The sequence below is a fragment of the Osmia lignaria genome, chromosome 6, assembly GCF_051020975.1.
Source record: "Osmia lignaria lignaria isolate PbOS001 chromosome 6, iyOsmLign1, whole genome shotgun sequence".
Taxonomy (NCBI): Eukaryota; Metazoa; Arthropoda; class Insecta; order Hymenoptera; family Megachilidae; genus Osmia; species Osmia lignaria.
In genome coordinates this window covers 3,701,277-3,724,505 of record NC_135037.1, presented here as the reverse complement: position 1 = coordinate 3,724,505, position 23,229 = coordinate 3,701,277, and the positions used below count along the sequence as shown (strand labels likewise).

The window sequence follows — 23,229 nt, the reverse complement described above, 5'->3', positions numbered from 1 at the left end:
GGTTAGAAGTTGTCCTTTGCAACGCGTGTCGCTGATGGAAACGGGTGAGGCCCGATTGCTACGGATGCCTGAGATGTACCTTAACGAGGCTAGTCCCTTCTCTTAACTGCGCGACTGGGATTACGTGAAATATTGCGCGTTCTTCTTCCGTCACATAACTCACCCCGCGTTCTTACCGTTAGGAACCCCTTAGAAATTTCCTGAACTAAAGTCAACTTTCATAAACCAAGCGATGAAAGATCAGAAAATTATAGCAGCTGCTACTTGTTGAACCTCTCGTTTACTTATTTGTACACCAATTTACCCTTCGAAAGAAAACACGAGGGGGGGTTGAAATTCGAGGGGGCTCAACCCGCTCGACCCCAATGTGGGTCAGTGGAGCGAAGGTCGTCTTCTTTAATTCGCCGATTCCCCATGCAAGTTAACCCTCGTAGTTGAGCGAGAACGGTGGGGAGGGGGTTGGTTAGGAAGACGCGTAACCGGAGAGACAGTCGACTGTGAAACTCGTCCCTCGCCGAAGAAGCCACCCCGGACGAACGATCCCCACGAAAACGTACATATTTAACGTGACCCCGTGTGAATAATCGATGCACCAGGCGCTAGCCATTTGTACTTCTCCGTTCGCTAACTGTGCCCTCTTTAAACATTCACACCCCCGAGTCGAGGCGTGTCTTTTTTTGCTTCCTACCAACTGCAATCCCCTCCGTCATCCGTGGAGACTGGAAAACAAGGAAAAGCTCGTACAATTTCCATTGGTTTCTTTTTCACTAGACGTTGGAAGATCCGTTATTTCATTCTCCTTCTTTTTTTCTATTCCTCCGTGGGATGGATAAGAAATCATTCCCGGATCTGTCATAAAATTTCCCTATCGTAGAGGGAACATCTTGTACGATTTAGATACCTTTGGGAACAAAAGAAAAATATAACCTCTGTTTTTATCTTTCGAAAAAACGCTAATTGCTTTCGCTGAATCGTTTTCGTTCGAACGGAAAATCCGCTTTGGTAGGAAGAGTCGCGTGAAACGTGCGAGCAGCTTGGATCAAGCGGAATCATCGATTCCCCGTTTCGGGGTGAAATAAATCGTCGAGCCGGTGGAAAAGGGTCCCGTTCGCTCTGTCGAAATTTCATCCGGAAAAAAGAGCAGGGAGCGAAAGAGAGACGGGGGTCGCGATTGAATCGTCGCGAATCGCGATTTTACCGGCACCCTTTTCTTCTCTTTTCTCGTAGATCAACACGGATACTGCTCATGAATAAAACCGTAATTTTTCAGATTACCTTCCCAACAGATTCTCGGCTCGAGAGCGGAGATCGAACGATAACTTGTCGCTGGAAAAAATCAAGCAGCTTGTCCCTTTCCCTCTCGTTCCTTTTACGCTATTCAACGAATTTCTCCAGGTTTGTTAGGCAGCTGCCGAGAGCGGCTTTCGGGGCGTGTAACTTAGCCTTGCCAGAGTATCGAGCGAAATCTAACCACTTGTCTCGAGCTTGTCGCGCGAGTAAACAGCGCCGGTTAATGAAAACAAAACAAACGCTCGCGGAATCGCTCTGCCCACCCTCGAGACGTGGAATTTCTCCGCGACGCTCGCCGGGCCGTCTCGCGAAATTAATGGCTACCTGGACGAGGAGAAACGTCTCGTCAGAAATCGAGAAAGAACCTTCCGTCTGTCGGATACCACAAAATTGACAAACAAAACACACGAATTTCGTAATTCAATTTACAATTTCCGAATTACCATTTTCACTTGCATCAAGAGGCTGCTACTTTCTTCCAACGATCTTCTCGGTAGACGGCAGACGCAAGGTTAGCCCCGTATTCTTCATTGATATTAATGTTACCCTTTTCACGTGGCGTGGATTAATATTAATCGTCGCGGTCGTACGTGGCCGTGTTTCGCGAGCCGGATGTACCCCGGGAGATCTGTTCCCCTCCCGAAAACATACATCCTGGCTGCCCCTTCGAGGCGAAAACCTCCACCCACACGCGTGTTCAACGTCCTTGAAAACTCGACCCGACATTTTGCAACGGGAGAAAGGGTTGCGGGAAGGGACTTGCGGAGGCCGTTTTAAGACGTCCCTGGTGCAACGCCAACGCCGCCGGCTGTTTTACGAGCTGGCAAACTAACGACCTGGCCGTGTCACGTATTAGCTGAATTTATTAGGGGTTCGAGTATAAATTTCTTGGGGAGTCGATGGTTGTTTCTGTCTTTTCATTAGCAATCGGCGCTAATTAAATTTTTATTATTCTTACGAAACTTTGAATTGCTCCAATCACGCAGTCGCGTAGAAATATCGTGCTAAGGGAGTGAATGATTTTCCAGGTGAAAACCGAGGCGCGATGTCGAGTCGGTAGTTGGCAAATTCCACGAAATTAAGCAGGAAGTAAGCAGGAACGAGTGTCGGGGACGGGTGAAAGAAAATTTGTCAAAGAATCACAGCGGTGATTGCACCCGCTCGACCTCGATCCGTTACTTCGTCGCTCGATCCACGCTTGCTCGTCGTTTTCTGACCAATTATCGCGAAAGCCAGCGACTCTATTAATTAACGGCATTGCCGGGCTGCCACGCGGCAGAGAGTTCGTATTCATGGGAAACCTGCTGGCAGCTACCGTGGCGAGAAACAGCGGAGAAAAGAAAATGTACGAGGCTGTAATGAAAGAACCCGCGACGAGAAACGAGACACGCATTTTGCTCCGCGCTTCGATTGTTCGCCTAACGTAGTTACACGACCAGAAGAGATATTTCGTTGGCTCGAATTATCCGAGCAACGTGTTCTTTTTTCATTTCCTCTCGCGTGTCAGTTGCTCGTTGAAACGGAGAAATAACTCGCGGCAGCGAATTAACACGTCGAATCACGGAAAACGGATTAATTCGCCGGGCGGCGGTTCTGAAAGCCGCGTAAACCATTAAGCAAATAAAACGTGAACGTAATTGCATCGTAATTAAACCATTAGCGAAGTTGGTGGAAAAAAAAAATGAGCATGGGTGGCGATAAATGGGTGCGAGAGAAACGGGCGAAGCTGTTGCCGTTCGCTACCAGACAAAGGGAACAGAATTGTACCGATATGCACTGATTAAACTGTATGAAAAACAGAGGAAAAGAAAGGAAGGATAATAAAGTACAGTTTATTCCGGGTTTCCTGGTAAACTGGATCATTAAGGTTATCTGGTAAAACAAATGACAATTCTACGTTTTTTCTTTTAATCATAGAATTTATTGACCTGCTCTGTAAGCTTTTTACAAGGGAAAACGTTTTTATCCCCGATTTTTCAACACACAAATAAATATTTCATATAATCCAGTCGGATCGATCCGAAATGTAAATTGCCATTGGCAACGGACAGACCTCGTTGTATGCATCAAAAAAAAAACGACGATCGCTTTTTACAAAGTTATGAAGCAATATTTTTGAACGCGTTTGAACGCGCTTTGGCAACTCAACGAGGCTCTATTTGATTGTTTCGTATTTATAAAAATCTATCTTTTCCCTCGATTAATCGTCATTTCGATTTAGATTTATTTGATTTATTTTACAAAATAATCCTTCGATTTACATTTCTTGTTGAAATCCTTAGCTACGTTAATAAGATTCGTTCCTTAAAGTGAAAACTTTCATTCTCTATCACGTATTCGTGCCGGATGGTAAAAGGGGGCCGATCGTGCTTACAGCAAAATTTCGGATATTTTGGATTAATGGTTTCGGATGCGCTTACAACGCTTCGCTACACCGTGGTCGGGAACATGATATTCCAGCCGAGGTAGACGGCAGAGACGGTAGTGGCGGTTTGCTTCGGGAAACGAGCTAAACCACGCCATTATCGGAGATCGTCACTGTGCGTATTCTCGAGGCGATTTCAATGCGAAACTGGCGCGAACTTATGAATTATGAATCTGCACAGAGCGCCACAGTGAAGCCACTTTAACGATCACCGCCGCGCCGCTATCGCCGGGATTAAGCTGCCGTGGAAGCTGCAAGAACCCGGCAAACTGGGAAATAATAAAGCACTGAATAAGAAAGTGCTCCATTAACTCCGATAGTTTGACATCTATTTCAACGGCAATGCACAGCTTTACATCACCCTTATCCTCTCGTATAACGATTAATTTTTTTCAAATATTTATAGTACTCGCTCGATTTCCCTCGCGTTTTCCCGATCTCCGTATTTTCACTGTATCACTTCGTCGCGTTTCCCTTTCGCTCGATCGGGTGATTGTTTATTCGCGAGAACGCATCCAGGAAGAGAAACACCGACGACGTAGACGACGAATCGAGGGCTGTTTACCTGTTGAAGACTGAAGAGCGCAGTGGTGTGCGAAGAACAGAGCCGGCTCATACCTGTTCCACCTTCCCTGCGCGTCGGCTCGATAATTCAACACGAGGTAAATGGTCCGTTCTCTGTTCTTTTTTCCTTCTTCGCGATGGTTGTTTATGCGTGGACCCGGCGTCGCTGTAGCGTCGGAAAACGGGAAATTGAATAAAGTTCGAGCGTTCGGATACATCGAGCGGAATGATATATTTGACAAGTTTGCGTATTGCTACGTGCATATTACATGCACGATAGGGAAGCTTCGGCTCGTTCGTCTGACCATACACGCGTCGATTTCACTTGCTTCGATTCGGTCCCTCTCTAGCTACCGGCGTGTCTGCTCTCTCTTTCTTATTCCGTTTCTGTTCGATTGCGAACGTACAGGATAAAGCATAGTTCACGGCACAATTGAAGAAATATGACGATACAAGGTGTAGTAGTAAATTGAAATCGTAGAATAAATATCTTTCATTCGACGTTTTGTTTCTGGATACAAATAGCACGGAATGTGTCATTTGATTGATTTAAAATCGATACTATGCAGTTAGTAATTCATGGATCGTTAATGGATAGACTGATTGACAGGATAGAAATAGCTACATCCACTAGCTAAATGAACATTGCCAACCTACTTCTGATTGATATCACTCAATTAGTCTTTTCATTCTAAATTTATTTCAAATCGAATAAAATCTGATTGAAAAGGGCGGAACACAGAAAATGTAATTTATAAACAAACAGATATCTACGTAATTAAGAAACATGATAACCACAGGTGTACTCGATGAAATTTCAAAGTTGTGCCCCAGCAAAACGCAAGTCCAAATGAAGCAAATTTACTCCATAATCTCGACTCGCGTTTGCACGGGCAACCGCTATTTTCCCGTTTGTATTACGAATTTTGCTGAATCCTGTACACTCTCAGTGATACGTATCACGTGAAACATCAGAGACGGCTGGAAACGCTAAACTAGCGTTCCTATGTAACGCATCGCATGCGTATGCAGCCAGGTTGTTTGGCATAAAGAGCAGCAGGGAATCAGGAAGAGAGAGAGAATGTCTTTGGAGCAGCGCGGCACGACGAATTCGAGCGAGTAATCGGAGATATAATTGAACCAACGCGATTGCGTCTGACCATGCACGGGGACGTATCACTGTGGCTACCGTTCCCTTTGTCGATCGAAACGAAACGTTTGCACGATTCTTGACGTTTAGAGCTGCATATCCGGTAACGGAATATCGCGTGCCTTTTCAAATAAGGGTATCACATTTTCTTTTAATAATAATTTGATTTTCCAACCGTGCCATTAGAGCGCAATACGTAATTCATATTGTAAAGCAAAGTTTTCCAAGAACAGTATCTTGAGAGTTATAAATTAAACACTCTTCGTGCTCTGCTACTTATCTCAAGCCAGCAACAATCTAGTGCTCCAACGTGACGTATCTTGAATTCATTAAAGGAAGAAATGAACTTTCGGTGACTTGAAATTTAATCGCAAGAAAGTCTGAAAATTCTTGAATCTTTCAAGCGATTTATCCTTTTTCTCCGACCGATGGAAATCCAAGAGACGGGAAGAAATAACATTTTTCACAGTTAGCAGCATTCGTCGATTTCATGGGTAGGACCTGGTCCCGTAGATTTCCTGTTGCACACCCACGATTCAACCTATGCGAACCCTTCTTTTTTTATTTCTTCTCTCCTTAGAACGTGAGCTAGCTCGAACCTTCTCTTTCTCTTTGCCTCTCTGTGCATCATGGTTCGTTTATGAATATGTAGAGGGTGCAGCAGGATGGCGGTGGTGGTGGTCAGACACCGGAAAACTCTAGATAGCGCCGGCGCATGAATATGCTAAGCGCATCACCGGAACGAGGGCTAAAGTAATTTTTTTTTTGCTCGTCTCCGCTCCCGGCCTAGGGATGATTTCGCGGACGAGGATGTACGCGTTTTTATTCCCTCGCAATATATCCTCGGCCAGTCTTTATCTACTTTCCTTTCCCCCTGTGACACACTGTCCGCCGGAAACGGTGTCGGATTTCATCCCTCTGCAGAAATTATCGCGTTTTTCGAACAGCGAAACTCGTCGAGGCAGTCGAAGAAAAGGATATCGAGCGAGGTGGAACTCGCGTGACGCTTGCCCGTTTACACGACCGTGTAATTATCGTTTCGAACTGTGCGCGGGCATATTTTTCGCGACGTTTCATCGAGAGAAGTGAATAATCAAAGACCAGAACGCCGACACGACCAATTTTCGCCGTTTTCAACCGGCTCCGATCGCTGGCGATACAAGATTCGAAACGCGACGCGTCGATCGTTTCGCGGTGAGTGAATTTTTACGTTGAACAACCGATGCTCGTGTCGTTGAAACGATCGGATAGAAAAAATAAGAAAACAACGTTTGATAGCAGTATCGAAGGTATGGCGTGACGAGTAACCATAAAAAGTGCCGCGTAATTGTTGTCGTCGCAGGTAATTGCACGTATTTCTGCAATACGGACCTGTTTCCTGGCTACCTCTGTCCCTACGACCAATCTGACGATCGATGTGCTAAAATCCGAGATAAAGCTTGAACTTTCCCTTCGCTCGTAATTTTCGGTTTCCATATCGAGGAACTACCTTCGTGACGAGCAGTCGTAACGAAGGAAACTTGCGCGATATTAACGTCTAGCTTCATACACCCGAGAAGAGGGTAGCAATCTGACAGTAGGATTTAAATCGTTTTTCAATCTTATTTCTTATTTCTTTCGTTTACGATTACAAGGTACGGCTGCAATCACGGTACTGTCGTTAAGAAGATGATCAACACTTTGGTTATGAACATTTCTTCGTATAAGTTCATTTTTTTAAAAAACAATGAGCGATAGATCGTTCGTGAGAATCGATCAACGTCGATCTCAGCAGGACGGCACAGATGATCGTTGAATCTGAATGGTCTTTAATCCTCGTGCGTGATTCGAGACTTTATCCCCGCTCGGTAGACGGCAATCGTCGCGTCTTCACCGTCGAGATTTATTGCTTCGTGGCTTCAGGCAGACGCGAGCAATTTACATTCCCGGCTATACGAACTCTTCGACTATCATCAGTCTACTCGACGTCGAAATTACCAAGGATTACGCGATGGGCCAGTTACTCGGATTGAAACGTGAAAATCGATGAAACCGATCCCTTCGTTTGACCAGGCAATTCTAGATAAATTGTATATCGCTCCAATTTAGAAAATTTTTACATCACGAAAGGAATATATAATCGATGAAATCGATAATTCCTCGTTTTTCAACAATGTACCCTTATCTTCGCTGTGTCTCGTCTGGCTAGCCGATTTCAACGACGTCGACGAAGGTAGAAGAGTCAGGGTCAGGCCACCGAGTCCCGTCTTGATTATTTCGCGAGGCTACGACGAAAAATTTCCCCGTAGCGGTCTTAATGGACCTCCAGTGCGCACCATTATGCTCAAAGGATGAAAGGGCCCTTCAAAGAATCCTCGGCTCCACTTTCATTTGCATTCGAGATTGAAAGAGGCCGGCTTTGCCTCTCTCTTCCTCTTCGCTCGTTTAGCCAAGCTAGACGAGCATCCTCCGTTGTGGCCGTTGGTCCTTTCGTAATGAGAAATTAGGTCACCGAGGTTAGGGAGAAAAGTGAAAAAACGAAAAAAAAAAAAATGAAAGGACAACGATGTTGAAGAGAAAAGAAACGGTAAAAGTGGAAGGATAGAGACGAAGAAGATGGTAGGGCGATCTCTCTCTTCACGGACAGAAGTGGCTCGAAATTAGTTTACCTTTCGAAACCAATTTCTCCCTCCTTCTATCGTCCTTTCTTGCCTTGTGGCGTGGCTTCCTGTTAGATGTAACGATCATTTTCTTTTTTCTGTTGCCGAGAGATTGCCACGGAAGCGAAAATAATAAAGGAACTACGCACGATCGAAAAGCAATATCTGCTAACTTTCCTCAGTAATATCGGTCAGAATTGTTCCCATTCTCGTCGTCTACCATCGAGTGTATTTATTTTTTATACACAACCGTATGTTTATACAGGATATATTACGTTTCGAATTGAAAAATAGAATCTGGAAATCTGAAGGGAAGGAAATCGGGTAATGTCTTATGGAAGTCAACCCGCACCTTTGCACGCGCCTTTATCGAGTCATCGATCTTCTTCCTTTACCGCTCGACCGAGCATCACCGAGTCGAACAATTTTCGTTCTCAGCATATCGACGTGTCCGTGAAAAATTGAACCACCCTCTCGGCCCGGAACTTTCTTCCCGTCCGCAGATTTGTTTAGGAATTCTGAATCTTCGGGAAGAAATCTGAGCTTAGGACGTTTCGTCGAGTTAATCCGTATAAATCAACGGGAGCTTCAAGTTTTTCCGATTCGTCTGGAGGTGCTCGCAACAGAGGACAGAGGGCAACGAAGGGAATTGATGACGCTCATAATTCGCACCCCCGTCAAGCTGTTCCGCTTGTGTTTGGACTGGCATAATCCGACGGCTTAACGCCCGAACGACCGGAACCGACATTTATCTGCCGCCTGAACCAAGGATTATTGTCGAATAACGTTTTTCGCAGTCGTAGCCAGGTCGAGTCAGCGGATTAATTAACATCAAACACCTTGCCTCCACTGTGTCAGTCTTGAACTTCAACCCTCCGCTCGATTTTTCTTCTCCACCCTTCAGCAACGACCGTGATGTTAACAAGAATTATCTAAGTTCTCGAAGCAAAATCTTGAAGAAACAACCTTTTGCACCCCGCTAGACATCGCGGTATTAAGCGTACAATCTGCACCCCCGTCATTATACAGTCATTAATACGTCACACCGTTGTACAATATAGGAGGCACGACGAAGTAGCGTGTAGCACGCTTCTTCTAGTTGCCGCTTATCGTCGCTTGACTGACAACCCTAACCAACCTGGTCACCCCTTCACACCCTCTACGCCGAAGACTACGGAAGCGTTGCGTTATACCCCCCAGTGTACAGGTGAACGTCGTTGGATTCTAATAAATCCTGAAATTCCATGCCAGTCACCGGATAAGAGACGTAGCAGCGCGACGGAAATGCTAGCGCGAATGTTTCGACTCGCGTGCGTACAGGGTGGAAGATTTTTAATTGGCGAAGAGGCGTTTAGGAATTTCGAGCTGTTGGGGTGAACGGAGGGATTGAATAGGTGGGTGGATGAAATAGAGTGGACGAGGTGCAAATGAAGGGTCTGCGAGCAAGGGGATGTTTTTGCTTTCTCGAAAGGGACCTCAATTAACCCTCTTACTACGGTGTTCGTTGTGTGATTTGTCTCAAATCGATCGTCGTTACTCGAATAATTTAATTATTTATTTTCTCCTACTCGAGAGTAATTCATTATCCCAGGTTAAATCGCGTGGCGGTGATATTTCTCTCGTTACTCCGATATCGTATTCTACTTGAATTCCTTGCATAATAATAACGCGTTTGGGTATGGGTATACTCGCGCTGAAACTTGTCGCATAAATTCTAATTACAGCTCGACGAGTGGCGTTGTACACCTAATTTCAAATTCACAACTCGATAACGCAAAGGACTGCTATCGTGGCTGGGATTCGAACATTTTCGAGTAATCCCTTGGACTTGGTAAATTTTTATTCGAAAAGGGAAGAACATAGATTCTCTGTCTGCAAATCACTTTGTTTCCACGAGACCGCGTTCTTCGACGAAAAAGAAGGTTGATCGGGTCGAAGGATCGCGTTCTCCTCGTCACAGGAAAATCGCATTTGTCGACGACCGCGCCCCTTACGAAGGGTGGATCCGCCCCTGACCCATTTCGCGACGCAAATTTCATTCGGATAGCCCGGAGCTTCGTCGACGGTAGAAATTTCTACGCGCTCCTCGACTTTCACCCTTCGACGTTCGCCTGCGGGCCGCGTATTTAGATACATCTAACCGTAGAATGGATAACCGGGTTGGCCTTGCAGCGGTGAGGGTTGCTTTCGAAGTCCTCTGAATCCCGAACCGTCGTACAATCAAAGGGCGTATCTCGCTGTCTGTCGCTATCAACAGCCTTATCTCGCCGTTCCAAACCACCTAATAACGGGTTTAACATTCGACTGTAAGTCGATCCGAACTGGATGTGGGTTAAGTTTCTAATTCCATGGCTGGTGAATCAGAAACTTCCGGCCCCCGCCCCCGCGCCACGCTTACTTTGTGTCTGGATACTTACAATTAGTCTAATTATTATTGAACTGTAACCTGGCTCACGAATTTCCGGTAACTGTATCGTCGAGCTCTCCGCGTTTCTCGTCGATTCGCGTTTCCTGTGGATTTACGCGTGTTTACTTATTGCGGGAACCCGTTGACCATCGATAAAACACCTAATTAAAGCGTCGATTAATTCGTTTAAACGCTTTGCGTTTGATTTACATCTGCGCAATTATGGATATCAGTTTGCTGCATATTAAATGACCGATATGGAAACGCACAATGTTCGATACGATTTCATGGGAGAAAAGTATCATAAAAGGGCACCAATAAAAAATTGCTATTTGCGAAAAGTTAAAATCGTCATGAATAAACAATATTTCCAGTCGGTCCCGTGTTATCGACGAATGCTTTATTTGGCTCCCGTTCGTTTGCTCGGATGAAAGGTAATTTTTTTGTCGATTTGCCGGAACGCTAGGTTCGACCCTATCCGAGTAGTGTTCAGCGAACCTAACCGTTTTCCCGCGGATCGATGGGAAATCCAAACGACGATCGAATTTGCATAAACGCGGCGAACCCTTTAACACGAGCGAGAGCGAATGATGCAACGGGGAAAAAAACTGCTGCCCGAAATTCGATTACCGGGTGGAAATCGTTAACACGCCGGAAATCGATTACGTCCGCGCTGCTTCCACCGTTGGCAGTAGTTTCTCTTTAAACAATGCCACGCTTTAGAACGGTGTCACGTTGACCGTGTCTCGTGTACATTTTTCAAGCTATCCAATTTCCGGATGAAGCGTGGCAATGTGTAAAACCAACGGGCGAAATAAAAGAATTTTTATTCATTTTCATGCCACGCTAGATGCCCAGACGATCCGTTACTTTTTTTCACGGCTCAGATTTATTTCCATAGCTGTCTAACGTTTGCTTTCGTTCGGCAGGAAGCAAGTTTCTTATTAAGTACCCGGGATAAAGTGGTTACACCGAGACAGAGGAGCATTAATGCCTGAAATCGATCGGCACAGGTCTCTGCCTCGAGGCCATTCGCCGATGACGTTACTACCGTTTTAACGAAGGGGTTGCCACCAAGGAATCACATTTTCCCCGCAGACGATGATTATTTAGATTATCCGCGATCCGTCGAGTAATCCCGTGCAAAGAGGCAGCCAGGTTCGCGTCGTGACTCGCAATCGCTTTGATGACATTCGTCTTCGAAGTTGAATCCCCCCGGGGCTGTGTTTCGTGTTCTCTTATAAACGGAACGAACGACGAGCTGGCTCTTGTCGCGATTAAAAGCCAAAGCGCAGTTCGATTAATTCCGGTTATTTGCGTCGGATCGATCGACTGGAACAGATGGTTTATTTGCTGTCATCCCTTTGCTCTCATCTCTTGTTCCATTCTCAGACGATTTTCTTTCCAGTCCCTTACACGTCGGCTGTCACACGGAGTAGCTTCAATTACCTTTCTACCTCATTCTTGTTCCTTCTTTAATGTAACTCGGATGTGAAGGTTTTTGTGATCGCGATTGGAAATAATTTAAGGGCTTTCGATTCTACCTGGGGAGAGTTGAAAAATTTTATTCACTGCATAGAATCGATGATGGTGGATGATCAAAGACCCTAGTCTAGCGTTGAGCACCCGAGATAATTAGGCCGAAGCGTTGAATTAATGACAGGTGAAAACTTGGATTGAGTTTGAGATCAGGTGTAGCCAACTTCGATAATTAACATGTATTGAAATAATGTCGGTAAGAACAAGCTTACGCGTCTGAAACAGAGAAAGGCAGCGCATAGGACGTATAACACGAATACAGAGTGGCCGATAGTTTACATCCTTCCACTATTTTACACCGAGCCCATCGTATTCTCGCGAGCAAATACGAATTTATATCGACCTTTCGCGCCGATACGAGCGTGTAAGCGCGCGACTCAGCGTTCCGACGGGATCGTAAATTGGCGGATAATGCCCGGTGGCACCATAAAACATTTCTGCACTTTAACGTCCGTCCGGAAAACGACAACGAGGTCCGTGTATGAAGCACGGTGGCGCGGCTCATTCCCGTTGTTCGGACGTTGAGAAATTAACGGCCACCTTCCGGCTCCTGGGGCCCGTTTCCGGTATCACCGACGGACCTCTGTTAAAAGCGAGAAACCATCGACCGTGCCGTTAACGATAACGTTGAAATTATCTTCTTTGTTACGCCTTGACTGGAAAGAAGAAAATTCTGAGAAGAATTTCAATAGCGGCGAAGAAAGATAGAGAGATCCGTGAAATTTCGAGGATCGGTGGATAGGAACAGACAAGTTGGCAGGATGCCTGGGCAGAAGCTAGCAGAGGATCATTAGGATAAGATTGAAGATTACAATGGAGCAAATTGCGAAGATGTATGGAGGTAGCCAGCCGAAGGAAGCGTTTACGTAAATTTAGCATTGTCTTGACTGCGAACGCGATTACCGGTATCGCATTATGAATTAAAGCCAATTAGGAATCGACGTAATCAAGGAGATAGAAGTCTAATATTGAACACCAGGAACAGATCAAACGTCGAAGGATTCTCTGCCAACTCTGCCCAGAACTCGTACCAATGTTCCGGCAAGTTTCGAGGTTTTGACCGGTCAATATCTATGAGCCGCGAACTCGAAAGTTCTGGAAAATAGTCGAATCGAGCGACGCGACGGAACTAATTAATTCGAGCGAGGGACTCGTGTAAACTGGCCGCGTATTTCTCGCAGGAAGGACGCATGAATCGAGCGCCGGGAAGTTCGATGGCTTTGAAGTTTCCCGATTGGACCGTAGAACTTTTCTACGGTGTTTTATCGACGGGCTTCGTTGCTGGTTCGCCGAGAGAAATCCAGCATTCGCTAACACGCGGCGGCGAGCGGAAAGAACGGAGTGGACAGAGAAATATCCTCGTCGGATGCACGGCAGCATGATTCTTCGGGTTGCTCGTGCGGAATAGACATTCAGCTCGGAAATCAGCCTCGTTAGTGGATGTACGAAGACGGGAAGATGGAAATAGATAGAGGAAGGCGAAGTGATTCACCCTGGTACATGTACCTTCATTCTCATTAGATTCTTGTAAACAGGTTACCTATGCTCGTCTACGTATAATATTCATAGACACGAATATGTAAGAAGGGAATAAATGAACTCGGTCGACTGTCCTAGACAACACGGGGGGAGAAAAGGGAATGATGGAAGAGGAGGAGAGAAGGAGTCAATCGATATGCAGAGTTTTCCCAATAAGACTGGAAGGGTATTTTATTTCCGGTCTCTCGATCGCTAGTACCCGGTCCTTTCGTCGTAAACTACCACCACGCACAGACGTTCGCCGTTTCAGAAGGAAAGGGTATCTAGATGTTCGACGGTCTGGGACGAAGAATCAGCGGGAAAAGAACGTGGTTCTTTTTTTTTCTCTCGTTGTAGGACCGTTCCGTATGCAAAAGATAGAACGTGCGCCGCAATCTGAACGAAATCTCGAAACGCAATTTCCTGGACAGCCGACCGAACGGACACCCGACTTGCCGCATACCATACCGACGGGACATCGATCTCTCGACAACGAATGCTGTTTTAATGATGCATCGATGCATCGACCGACGCTCCTTCCCTCCGTTGTTTCCCTTCCTGTATCGCTTTTAGCGCGGATGATCGATTCCAGACAGCTTTTTCCATGAAGTTCGGTTGAAACGGAACATCTTTGTTTTATTTGTCTCGATTGGTGTCGATGTATCAACCCTTTTAAACGTTTTAAATCGAGGTTTAATAGCCTGAGACGAATGAAAAGAAATAGGACCAAGTATTCCTAGATGACTAGTTTGAATTAATTACTTCGACGTCTATTGATTTCTATTAGCTAATAACTCGGCAAGCTTAAACCCGGGGTGCAGCATGGTGGTTCGTTGAATCAGATCGCTTAATGTGGGCCCTCGTAATTCTAGACCCGTCGCGTCGTCTATTTTCCGGCCGATACTGTCCATCAGATCATTCTGACGAGGCTATTGTTCGTTCGAACAGAAGATTTCGTTCATTACGTAACGCCATCGGGTTACGAAGGAACCGTGGATTGAAAGAAAATTTCAAGCTTAAATTTAAAAATATTTTAACACATTAAAATCAGTATTATTACTAATAGATTGATTGTTAATTTTCAGGTGAAAGTGATGTTGAAAGTGTCACCTGGCGAGGGTGGGAGCTTCTTCAATGCCGACAAGAGGAAAAAGCAGGTGACGCTGATCGATCCAACAGCTGGACAATCGTCATCGGCGGATGATCGAAGACCAACGGTGGCAGCGCCCAAAATGTTCGCCTTCGACGCGATATTTACCGAAGAAGATTCTCAGGTAAGCATGAAACGTTCAATTTTCCCATCCGTGTCTCGAATAATTCGCGGATACCTATTTTATGACGGTCGTTTCATCCTCTTGGAAAATCCAGAGTTTTACCGTCGATCTTTTATTTCTCGTAACCGAAGAATCGTTTCTCCGCCGTTGTTCGGCTACCTTCGAAATCGTCGAGAAGCACGGAAGTGGCGGCGTTTCGCAGATAAATAGGAAAAAGAGAAATTCTAGGGAGAAGGGGATGGTTAAAGATGAACGGGTGGAGAAAGTTGGAACGTCTACGTGCTCTGTCGTCGGCTTACGTTCATCCTAGAGACGCGAGAGACGTCCCTGCCGGGCGCATAACTAAACTAATTTCCCGACCTCTAAACTCCACCTCCCGACAGGAAAATCCACTCCACCCCTTGCTGCACCATCTCTCAACATCCCCTCGGGCGAATGTTGCTTCTTGCCAGTGACTTCTATCCACGATCCTCCAGCAAATCCAATCGAATCCTGATAGTCGTGATTATTTTCGAATTTGCGTACCGGAGTACTCTTCTCTAACAGGGGAACACTTTGTCCCCAACTTTTCTTGCCACGATTATTCTCATCCCTTATAGAGCATTCCTCGAGCATCTACCAATCGGGGGTATTCTTTAATTTAGGTATTTAATTAAAATTATCTTTCGACTGTCTAAAATTTCTCTACATCTCCTGAAAGAATATAGTAATCCTACTAAACGTAACTCGCTGCTAAATCATCGTTTTCCTTCGCAACGACGTTTCCGCCTCGTCGATCTTTCTCCAGATAAATGAAAAGGACTGCCGCGCGTGCATCCATCCGCGACGCAGAGCGGATCGATCAGCAACGTCTTCTCGTCTTCCAGCAGCGAAAGACTCTCGCGATTCTCTTCGTCGTCTAAGCACGACAGAATTTTATTCCGTGGCATTGATGAACGACGTCGGAGAAGAATGCGTTTCGGAGGTGTAGGAAAGAAAGTGGCTTGCAATATCGCGCGATGCATGAAGGTACGCGCGTGTACGAGATATTTCGGTGCTCTCCGGGGACATTATCGAGCGCCGGATTCAAATGAGCCCGGAGCTACTCGGTTTTCCCAGCCCCTTTCACTCAGCTCTCTCTATCCCACGCTGGCTGCTGGTCCTTCCCCAGGGACTAGCCCTTCGTTCCTTCCCCTCCCTTCGGCCCTTTGACGCAACCCGTACCCTTCTATTCGGCTGTGTTTAGAAGAATCCGATGGAAAACGATCGATTGATTCGATCAAATGTCTGTCGGCCGCGACGATTGTCATCGAAAGTCACAATGGCAACGTTCTTCTTTCTTTTTATCCTTTTTCTCTTCTTTTTTGTCAACCCACCCCCTCAGTTCGGTTGTACCATGGATGGGTTGGAATAGATTCTGCTGGTCGAAACGTTTCCTGAACCGAGTGAAACTTCAGAATCGAAGGGTAGGGAATGGGACAGGAAAGTTGCAGCGTGGCCTGCCGTCCTGGGGGACGTTTCGTCCTTTTCGACTGGCCGTCAAACGCAGAATCGCGTGAATATTTTAAAGAGCGTCGCGGAACGATACGGGAAAGTCCTGGAAAAGTGGTTCATCTTTAACCAGTGTCCCTCTCGTACGTCTCGGTTTTTCAATTTTTTCCGTCTGTCTGCTCGTGGCTCGTAGATTACGTAAATTGGCAAGGGACGAGAATTGAATTCAGAATCGAATAGCAGCGAATTAACGGGATGATTAAATCTGTCAATAGCCGCGTTCGGTTGCTATTCTTCAGTTCTGATTAATTCGACTGTGAAACTTTTTTATTATATTAATTTTCCATTGCACAAAAGGTTTGAAATAAAATCTCCGTACGCGACAATGGATCTACGAGCGGATTGAAAAACGCACGTATCACAGGATCGACTGCGTTGAATTACACAGGTCGGAAATGTAATTCAGTCCGGTTGCAATTCTCGCTCGCCGATAATCTTCGGCCAATGGATACCTTTGCTACCTGAGTCCGCAAATACGCGAACCGCGAATACTCGGTCGCTGGCTGTTGTGTGGAGAAGCGTCCCAATATGACGCGCAAACAGACCGCGTCAGGTTGATTATGGGTCAGTCGTAAATTAACGTCGTTGATCGAGACCATTGGTCATTTAGCGTTTGCGCTGATCGATCTGTGCACGCGAAACCACGAGCAAAGTTTGTTACAAATACAGCGGAACCCTTTAACATCTCGACCAAAAAGAAAAATTTCCAATAACATGTAGTACATCGTTATCGCGGTACTTCTCCTACGTTTCGCTCGAAGGTAACACGATTCCTCTGCTGTCTAGATAAAAGGGAACAAATTTTGCTCAACTTCTATACGTGAAAATAATAAAGAAACAATTTTCGCGATATAAATTCTCGACTTACGGAAGAAAATTGATCGCGAACCGACGTTACGTCGACTAAGCAACGGTCGAATCGTCCGATAAATTCGTAACATCGCCTACCTGTCAGACCCATTCATCCCCGCGAGTTGCGACCATTATGTAAGAATAGACGCGTACAGGTTGCCGTTCGTCGTTTCTTTCACGCTCGCTCGAAAGTTTATTTTCCACGGTAGACGAGGAAAAGGCGGAGAAGAAAGAACCGCCCCTGCGAAGGGAAATGTCTTTGAAGTTCCAATTTGTTCGATCGTCTTCCCCGTTTCAGGCGTCGTTATGCGAACAGTTGGGTGTACCTTACAACGGACACGGCAATTTGCCAAGCATTATACTTCTGATACTTCGTACAATGCTGGAGAGATACTATTTTTGAAGACGACTGTGCGAAATGTCGAAGGAAAGTATGCTGGAAATAGTCGGGTTGATTCGTGGCCGGTGTCGGTGTGCAAATGAAACCTGGCCAAATTAATTGAACATCCATCTCAATTACGGAGCTCCTACGTGGCTGAATGCGCCGCTAGACGCGTTCCCGTTCGAGATCTTACGCGTGTGTAGACCGCATATATCGCCGATGGCCGCCGACAATTCTATCCCCGTGGACGAACCGACCAGGACAATGCATCCTGGACAGAATAATTCACCGGGACCATTATGGTCGGTCCAGGACAGGGGCTTTATTATTGACTTACGACTAATAGTCACGCTGTGGATTACGCGCGCGTGGACGATACGCTGGTGTACGCGCTTGCGCTCGTCTCTTCTCTTTCTCTCCTCTTCATTCAATCTTTCCCTCTCATCGAATTTTACTTTCTCTGTCCGTCACTGATTCTCTTCTCTCCCGGAACCGTAGCTTCGATCTATTGCTCATTTCCCAGTGAATGCTGATCGAACGTTCCACGATACCTCGCTTCCTTGTTCTCCGTGGCTTTCCGTTTCTCCTGACGGAAATGGATCGACCACGCGGACGGGATTACAGCTTTCCGAAGATTGCCGTATCCACGCTGAATTCTTTATTAAGTCAACGCGCGTCGGAGCAAAGGCTGACGAATTCTTATTAAAGAATCCGTCGATACCTTTCGCGCCGACCGCTGCCCTTCTAATTTGCGGCACGATTCGATTATGGAGATTACCGAAAAATTATACTCCACCCTCGTTTCGGTGGAGATTAAAACCGGAGGGCTGCGAATGGATCGGGGTTCAGAAAGTTTCTCCTGTAAATTGTAACCTCAGGTCTTTGAAAGATTATTTTAATTTGTATTTCCAAGTACACGTAGAATTTAGTGGACAAAAGAATCGATTCACAGTGTCCAGCCCACTTAGTCGATTCTCGTTTCGGTAGAATCAATCGTGGCACAAGATAACCGTATCTCGTTTTCCCATTCATTAAATTCATTCATCGTGTCACGTTCAGCCTCGCCATTATTCCTAGACCCTTGTACACGAGCCCTGCTGTTTCGGCACACTTCTGATCACTGCACACTTCGTAGACATCGGAAAAATGCATCCGTCAGACGGTCGAGAGGAATCGTCGAACATAGGGCAGATAGGGGTTGATAGCGGACGTTTCTAGGGTAGGGGTCAGGGTAATCTGTAAACCAATCATACGGGCCCGTGGAACGGATCCACCCCAATTGGCCGCATCTATATTCCTTGTTCTAACCCAGACCGGATCCGTTCGACCGGATCTTGGCGTAGTCCGACCGAACCGCGCATTTCCATATTACAGTAAGATTAATTCGGCCCACGACTCGGACCGACGGCTTTCACGAAGGGTTGATGAAGTTTGGCAGGTGTCTGCCTCGCGTCAGACGTCTTCAAAGCAGAGAACATCCTGACCTGGCGGACAGCAATGCAGTTTCCGGTTCAAACACAAAGGAGTATCCCAGAGGTAGTTGAAAGAAGAGGGTAGAAATAAATAAAAATGACAAATATATCCGGATAGTAAAGCGGATAGAGTTACTAATGAGATTTCCATTTTTCGATCAGAATACTTTTTCGATCCGATCATCCACCACGAGAGCAGCGCGTTGTTCCGGTTACTTTTTGGCCCGGGGTGAGTCGAGGGTGCTGTTGCTTGCTCCCCAGGCGCCAATGACGCCAATCTCCCGTGTAAATCGCGACATATTTCACTGGCTGCCGAGGCTTGGGGTTACCCGTGAATCTCCATACCTCCACCCTCTTCTTTCGCCAGCCCTCGATCGGTCTTAACGCGTTACTTTGATACTAGCGCGAGCTGGATAAAAAGTTCTTCTCCGGTTGTTATCGGCCGGCGAGAAGTTGCTCGTTCAACTTGACGAGTTGAAAATTTCGTGTTGAGTCTGCTGGAAGATGAACCCTTCGAGAAAAGACGGTGGAAAGGTATAACGCATCCTTCCTTCGATTTTCACCCTCGATGCCCGATTTAAATTTCCAAAAAATAGAACGAATTTATTTCTAAACGAGTAAGTCGTCGAACGAATCACGGTGCGGTGAACAAAAACCGGATGTCACGCATATGGCAACGCAATTTTCGGGATTATCGGCCCGTGAACGCGAACCGACCAAGCTTTCCGCGTGTACGTGCGCGCGAAACGAGAACGACCAAGCACCCCCTCAGGCCTGCTTGTTTTTGATACGGTTTTCATCGAACGACGTCGCTGCGTTTCTGCGGTCTCGATGCAGAGCGCCAGCTGCGTGTACATGGAAACGCGAAATCGCGTTTTCTTTCAGATGTGTACCTTGCCCTTTTTGCAGAACAAGAGTGGCATAAAATTATCGTAACCAAACGCTGTTACGCGTGCCGAAATTGGTCAATATCTATTCAGGTAGTCAGTGGAAACTGCCAAGTATCTTTCTCCATCGCATATACGTAATAGACTTGATTAACTTGTACGACAAACTTTCAACTGAAACAAACCGTACTTTCCTTCCATCAACTACGACAGGATTTTATGAAAACAGGAAGACGTATTTCTCGATTCTTTCGTTCTTTCACGAAGAATCTTCAAGCGACGAATCCATGAAAGCCTTGCCAGGGGGTTGAAGAAAATTGAGGTTGCGACGCCTGTTTCGTTCACCGCCGTCGACATCTGGAAACTTGCGAATTAAGAGATTCGCGAAAGGGGGTCATTCGATTATTTCCAGCCATTAAAAGGCTACCCTTTTACCCACGCCGACACCCCAACGTCCCACGACCGGTTTCTCTCTTCCCCCCCATAGCTTCTTTTCCGAACTTTCTTACACGAGTTTTACATTTCGTCGCGCGGACAAGGAGGGTTGCTCGACAGGGTTCGCGGAAGGAAAGAGACGTAAGGCTCTTGCAAGTTCCTTCCTCGACGAAGAAGAAGCTTGTCTCGGCCCACGAGCATCGACAACCCCCTCCTCTTCTTCGACGTTCAACCCTCCGTGTCGTTGGTATTCCACACGACCACGCCAATATTGCGTTACCAGAACGCGTCCTGCAAGTGGAATCGAAGTTACGCAGGGACAGGTTCGCGTCCCTTGTAAGTCACACCGCGACGCCCGCTCCTGCGTCCCTTTTAATTTACACTCACCGAAATTAATGTTCACCGTCCCTTCGGTCGAAGTAATTGAGGCGCTATCTGTACGCACGATTTTTATCAATCGTTCGACATGTCTGAATTAGGGAAAGCTTCGTGATAGGGTAAGTGAAATAGTTTCACAGGGCGTGGAAAAATGGAAATGGACAGATTTCGTTAATCTTAAAGCGTTTTATTGGAATTCAAGCGGTACAGAATATTTTTAACCCTCTCCCTCGTCGAAGGGGTGAAGAAATTTGAATTGAACGCATTATCAGGTGTACGATCCTCGCCTCGAAAGGGGATGTTTTCCTCGCAGCGAACCCTTCGTTCCGCTCAATTCCGAGCAGGGCTCGCGGAATCAAGTGTTTGAGATTATGACGGAGGCTTCGGTCACGTATTTCATTAACCGTCATGCCGCCGTTTCCAAGCGGAGGGAGGCTGTCGGCTCTCTCGAAGGGTGCAGGTAGCCGCGAAATATGTTTGCTTTGCATTATATCCCCGAGGATGATCCCGTTATAATTATGAATGTCCTTGTTGTCCCGTTCTTCGCCTCTTTCGGCTCTGTTAATCTCGTCTCGTCTCGGGGATCTGGAAACGGATCGTTTTCGCGCGATTAAAGCGGATAAGACGTATCCCTAATGCATTTGCGCGGGAAATTCGATCTCTCAGGATCGATGAAAATAAAACGAACGTCGTTGCATCGTCTCGAACTGTTATCGCGGATTAAACAATTTCTTTTTCTCTTGCGATTGAAAGGATGCTTGCTTTGAAACGAGCAACGACAGATTGGAATTACCATATTGGAAGAGGGACTGGACTCCTTATTTCGCTAACCGAAGCGAAAAAAAAGCCCAGCTCGAAAGGTTTCCTCTTTTCTATCCAAATTCGTTCGTTAGGCGTTCTCTCGTTTCTGGAAAACTATCCATCTTCTCCTTTTTTTCAAATCGTTTCCTCTCGCGAGGAAAGACCCGCTTTCATCTCCCCTTTTCCATCTGCAGGCTTCGAGATTCATCCGATTCTCGTCCACGAAGATTTCAATCTTGTTTGGTCGAGGTATCGACACGTCCTCATCTTCCTCTCGATATTCCCAGCAACCTGTTCCCCGTTCCTTCATTTCTCTCCCTTTTTATCCGCCCCTTCCGGCCGCGGAACGTTTGCTAACCCTTGCGAGAGTAAAAGAGAAGGATCGATGCGTTTTCTATATCGACCGTTTCGAACGAATCGAGGTGCAGGCTCGAAGGAAATTCCCGGTCGCTTCCGCAGGAAATTCGCGGGAACCCCGGCAACGAACGACCCTTCGCCGATTCCCACCTTCTCCCCACTATTTTTTTTCTCTCTTTCTCTACGGTTGATCGTCGAAATCGTCGCATCCTCGAGAATCATCGGGTTATCGAGAAGCGAGGAGAAACGCGTAATCTGACGGGAAAATGGAGGAAGGATAGCATAGATAATCTAAACGCGCTCTTTCTCGACACTGGCAAAAGACTTATACAGTCTATGAATATATTAAAAACAACCAAAGACGCTGCCACGGTTTAATCATCCGCTCCTTTTCTATCTCCATCACCGGCGCGTTTATTAAACCGTCCCGCAAACGCTTTCTTAACCACTTTAAGTTAAGCTTCGTCGTTACCCTCGAAAGTAACGCCGTTCACCCCCCTCTGCGAGCCAAGTATACCCCCTGCGACGATCAGCAGCAATTAAAATCGCGTCCATCGTGTTCCATCAACATCCCCTGTCTCGTCTCTTCTCGTTAAATAACTTAACACCAGGGAAATTGGGATAACGCGATTGATATCAATTATCATGGTACATCGCTCGAGGGCAAGTTAGTCTACGAAGGATCGGGGTGCTCGAGATTCTTCGTTGTTTCGAAGAAATCTTTATTCTAATCATTTTCATTTTTCTCTTTTCAGACTGAGATATGTTCGAGCGCTCTGACGGACGTCATCCACGCAGTCATCAATGGAACGGACGGGTGTTTATTCTGTTTCGGTCACGCGGGATTAGGTAAGAATTAAAGGAGACAAATTATTTTAAATAATTAGAACTGGTGTTGTCAAATTTACTCGTCCAATTTCAATTCATTCTCAAGAAGGATTCATCGTCGAGTATCCGGTGCAATTAGTAGTACAAACTTCGTTCCACTCTGCATTCCATAATTTTCGTTCATTTTCAAACGACAGACTCGTCTAGCTCTCTGTTGCAATCGTTAGTTAACTCGGGGCGTAAACAAGTTGTACAAGATATGCCCATTCGTTCTTACGAGTGGGAAGAAACACGGTAACACGATAAAAACGACGAAGATTCCTCGAACTATTCATATTTCATGTAATTATTTCCACGCTCGGCCCGGCCAGCCGAGACGCGGACTAGACAATAGCGTTTTGTCCACGAGGACGTCGAACCTTGCCGAACAAAGAACCGGCGGAAGAGGAAGACGAAGGCGATGTCACCCCTCGTATGGTAGCACGGAGAAATATTTATCTT

The 23,229-nt window shown here is 46.1% G+C and overlaps 1 protein-coding gene across 6 annotated transcripts in view; it reads left to right on the top strand.

The window, feature by feature from the left end:
* LOC117601716 (uncharacterized) overlaps nucleotides 1–23,229 on the top strand; it is a 230,376-nt gene that overhangs the window by 188,329 nt on the left and 18,818 nt on the right. For all 6 annotated transcript variants that reach the window (XR_004580788.2, XR_004580787.2, XM_034318855.2 and 3 more), the window contains exons 7-8: nucleotides 14,618–14,806; nucleotides 22,656–22,749. Coding sequence is in view for 4 of the 6 variants with exons in the window: in XM_034318855.2 (XP_034174746.2) it covers nucleotides 14,618–14,806; nucleotides 22,656–22,749 (283 nt within the window). In the remaining 2 variants the exon portion in view is untranslated. The remainder of the gene's footprint in view (nucleotides 1–14,617; nucleotides 14,807–22,655; nucleotides 22,750–23,229) is intronic.